We start from the raw sequence: 3,508 nt of genomic DNA, 5'->3' as shown, positions 1-3,508 counted from the left end.
AAAAATAGTAAGTAGTTAGTATGTATACTTTTTTAATTATGGTCCTTTTGTAATAAGTGAAAATGTGACATATGTTTATTTCTTATGCATAAATAGTAAGGAATTTTTAAAATAAATTTCATTATGTGTGAGTAATGCGCATAAACAATGACAATGACGACAACAGTACCTGGGGTATGTTCTTTCCTTCTTAGAAAGAGAAAACTGAGCGTTATGTGAGTAGTTTTTTTTTGCATACTGCCACAGGTAGTATTAACAGTTCATACATATATGTTCTGCTAATTATATCTATATAGGACGAGGAGGTAAAAAAACTACCCTCTAGCGAGATCTACAGAATGTTCGAAGATAATGTGCAGAATGCTGATTGTACACTTAAACGAAGTATAGAAAGTGAACTACAGAACCATATTTATTTTGGAAAACATAAGAAAGGAATTGAAAAAGCTTGGTGTCGCGCATTAACAATGAGGAAGGATGACAGTGCATTATACAGTGAACGTTGTACTTTTCTATACTATTGGATAGGTAGTAAAGTAAAGGGAGCATTCAATAGTTCCATGTTCCCAACTATGACCAACGTACTTTATAAATATTTGCAGACATACGGGTTTAGCGGTGAGTGCACCAATATATGCACTAATATTAGTGAAGACCTTTTCACATGGGGGAAAAAAATATTTGATTACTCCCATAACCATAATACTATAGAATAACAATTAAAGAAAAGTGGAAATTTCTGTAGGAATAAATATTGTGTTTACCTGAGGGGAGTTGAGGACGCTTTTAAAAAAATAAAGGGTATTAACCATAGTAGCAAGGATGCGTATTGTGCCCATCTTATAAACGAATATGAGAAATATTTTGATTCGGAGGGGGATTTAAATTTGTTGTTTCAAGAAGCAACTATGGAGGAAAATGCATTAGTTAAGCAGGAAGAAGAGGAAGACGAAGAAGACAACCAGGAGGTTGAAGATGATGAGGATCACGACGAAGAAGAACGAGTTACTGAAACTATGGGGGGTAAACTTCTGACAGATGTCCATTCGACGGAGGGACTACCAGCATTGACCAAGCGTGAGCCAGCAGAGTCATTAGCATCTGAATTTATCTCCCCCGAAACCAACACCACCTCCCCATCTAAGAAAAACTTTGTCGGGTCTTTTGCTGCTGCTACACTGGGAATGGCATCCATTGTTTTCCTCATATACAAAGTAATTACGACAGTACATTTGATATATTAATAGTAGCATCTGTCAGTATTGTTCCCATTAGCGAACAATGTAAAATAAGCTACATCATATATAAGTGGTTTCCATGTTCATACCCTCATACTATATTCCTCCTCCCCACTTCTCTTCCTTCCTTTCTTTCCTCCCTTTCCTTTTCTTTTAGTTTACCCCCCTATATTCCAGGATAAATACCTTCCTCGGAAGGAGTAACAATAGCAACAGTAAAAGAAGAAGGTCAGTTGAGCATAATTTGTATATAGAAAGTGACGACAAAACTCAATGTTCCATTGAAGGTTCCACACTTGGTTCAATGGAAGAGTTTGCAACGGAGAATTCTACGGTATGTTCTTCGCCATACACTGCTCAGTCTAGGGGAACAAATCGTAAAAATCAACAAACGAAGAATATACATTATCATGCAATGTAATGTTCCCCCCTCCCCCCCTGCAAATCTATGAACAATATTTAATGTCCTCCCTTTCCATTAATTATATATAATATGCAATGTCTTCCTGAAAATTATACATAACATACAATGTCATCTTAAAATATAATAACTAACATTAATTAATATAAAGGAACAACTATTACCATTGCGCACAAGTTGTGCATAAATTCATAAATGCAGTACTAACATGGTATGTTCCTAAACGGCAAGTACGTGTATGCTACATAATTCTTCTATATTGTTATTCATATGTATGAGCGTACACTTCTTACGGAATATTTTACATAATACACTTAGAATGTAACAGAAAATACGGTACTTACTCCAAATAAGAGCGACATTATACTATTAGACAGTACACACTGTACAATATTTTAATTTATATTCAAAGGATGTTGAAACATTATTATTTATACCATATTATTCTGTTCAATGTTTATGAATTCAAATGGTTTACAATATTCATTGTATATAGAGGAATACCATGATTGTGTATATACAATTGGTGTGAATGCTATAATTCCAGCAGCTATGGTGCCATAAAATCATAAATTAAACTTCCATATATATCTCTAAAGGATAGAAAAAAAATATTCACACAAAATATATATAGAGTAATGTAACAAAAGAGTAGTGCTGTATATATAGAATTGAGCAGCAAACACAAGGGATTTAGTCCTAACTATTGAAATAAGACTACTACACTTACCCCATTCCCTACCTTTAAATATTTTGTAACGAACTCTTCCCTTACGTAATCATTACCAACAATGTTTGACATTGTATTTATCCTACACTCAAATAAAAACATGTGCAATAATTCAACATTATACTTTATAAAGGTTTAGGGTTCAGAGTTTATGGTTTTGCCATTAGGATTTATGATTTGGGTTTTCAGTTTTAGGTTTAGGTTTCAAGGGTTATGTTTGTTTCATTGGTTTGGATTTTACGTTTTTGTAATAGAAGTTTTGGTTATATGTTTTTATAATCTGTCAGGAAGGCAAAAAACGACTGGCAGGAAGGTATATCAAAATGCAGTAAATGTACATGTGCATGTATTTTTAGAAGAATACAAAAAGAATTATTTATTTTTGAAAAAAATAAAAATTCTGGATTTGTACGAATGTAAAAAATATTTGTATGTGTTTGTAAAAAATAAAAAAAGGAAGGTTTTCATTTTTTCAACGTAATTTAATTATTAGTAGTGAGAGCGCCCATCGCGCAGTACTATATTGTATATATATTTATGTTCGTAGGAGCGTGGTTGGTTACGTAGAAAATACTTATGAACTTTTTTACCAGCATTGCTAACACATTACTGGCGCGTTGATTTCACGTTTCACTCGAGGGGGCGGTGATGTAAAGTTGTTGCAGCGAGAAATCTGCATCACGCCCAATCAGGTAATATATACAAATCTAATAATATGTATTCACTATGGAGACTGTTTTTTTTTTTCTTTCACGATGGCAAGCTTTTCTGATAGGGGTTATTCTCCTCTCGTTAGTAGTTGCGCGCAGCGGAGAGAGCCTATGTCATGAACAAAAAATATGGTGCACGATTATTACATACAAAGAAGGTCTAGTAATGTACCTGCGCAAAATACGAAAAAAACAATCCTTGCGCAGATAAATAAATAGTGCACTTCCTGGGCTGGCCTTCCATCCGCCGCTAAGCGCGTATATATATTATATATTATATGTATATATATAATACCCTTCTTAATCTCCTTCCTTCGAAAGCAGCCTACTTGGAATGGCGCGTTTGTTAAACTCCTCGAGAACGGCATATTCCGTTGGAGAAGCTTCGTGCATTTACAATACAAACGAA

The 3,508-nt window shown here is 34.2% G+C and overlaps 1 protein-coding gene across 1 annotated transcript; it reads left to right on the top strand.

The window, feature by feature from the left end:
• Positions 1 to 296: 296 nt before the first annotated feature.
• Positions 297 to 716, top strand: PCYB_001910 (hypothetical protein; the record flags this gene model as incomplete). The annotated part of the gene is made up of 1 exon (XM_004227613.1): positions 297 to 716. The coding sequence occupies exon 1, from the start codon at positions 339 to 341 to the stop codon at positions 714 to 716; it is 378 nt and encodes a 125-aa protein (XP_004227661.1). The 5' UTR covers positions 297 to 338.
• Between the last annotated feature and the right edge of the window lie 2,792 nt (positions 717 to 3,508).

Source organism: Plasmodium cynomolgi (genome assembly GCF_000321355.1).
Source record: "Plasmodium cynomolgi strain B DNA, scaffold: 0058, whole genome shotgun sequence".
NCBI classification, from domain to species: Eukaryota; Apicomplexa; class Aconoidasida; order Haemosporida; family Plasmodiidae; genus Plasmodium; species Plasmodium cynomolgi.
Note: the sequence above shows the minus strand (reverse complement) of the source record. Positions and strands in the feature narration are given on the sequence as shown.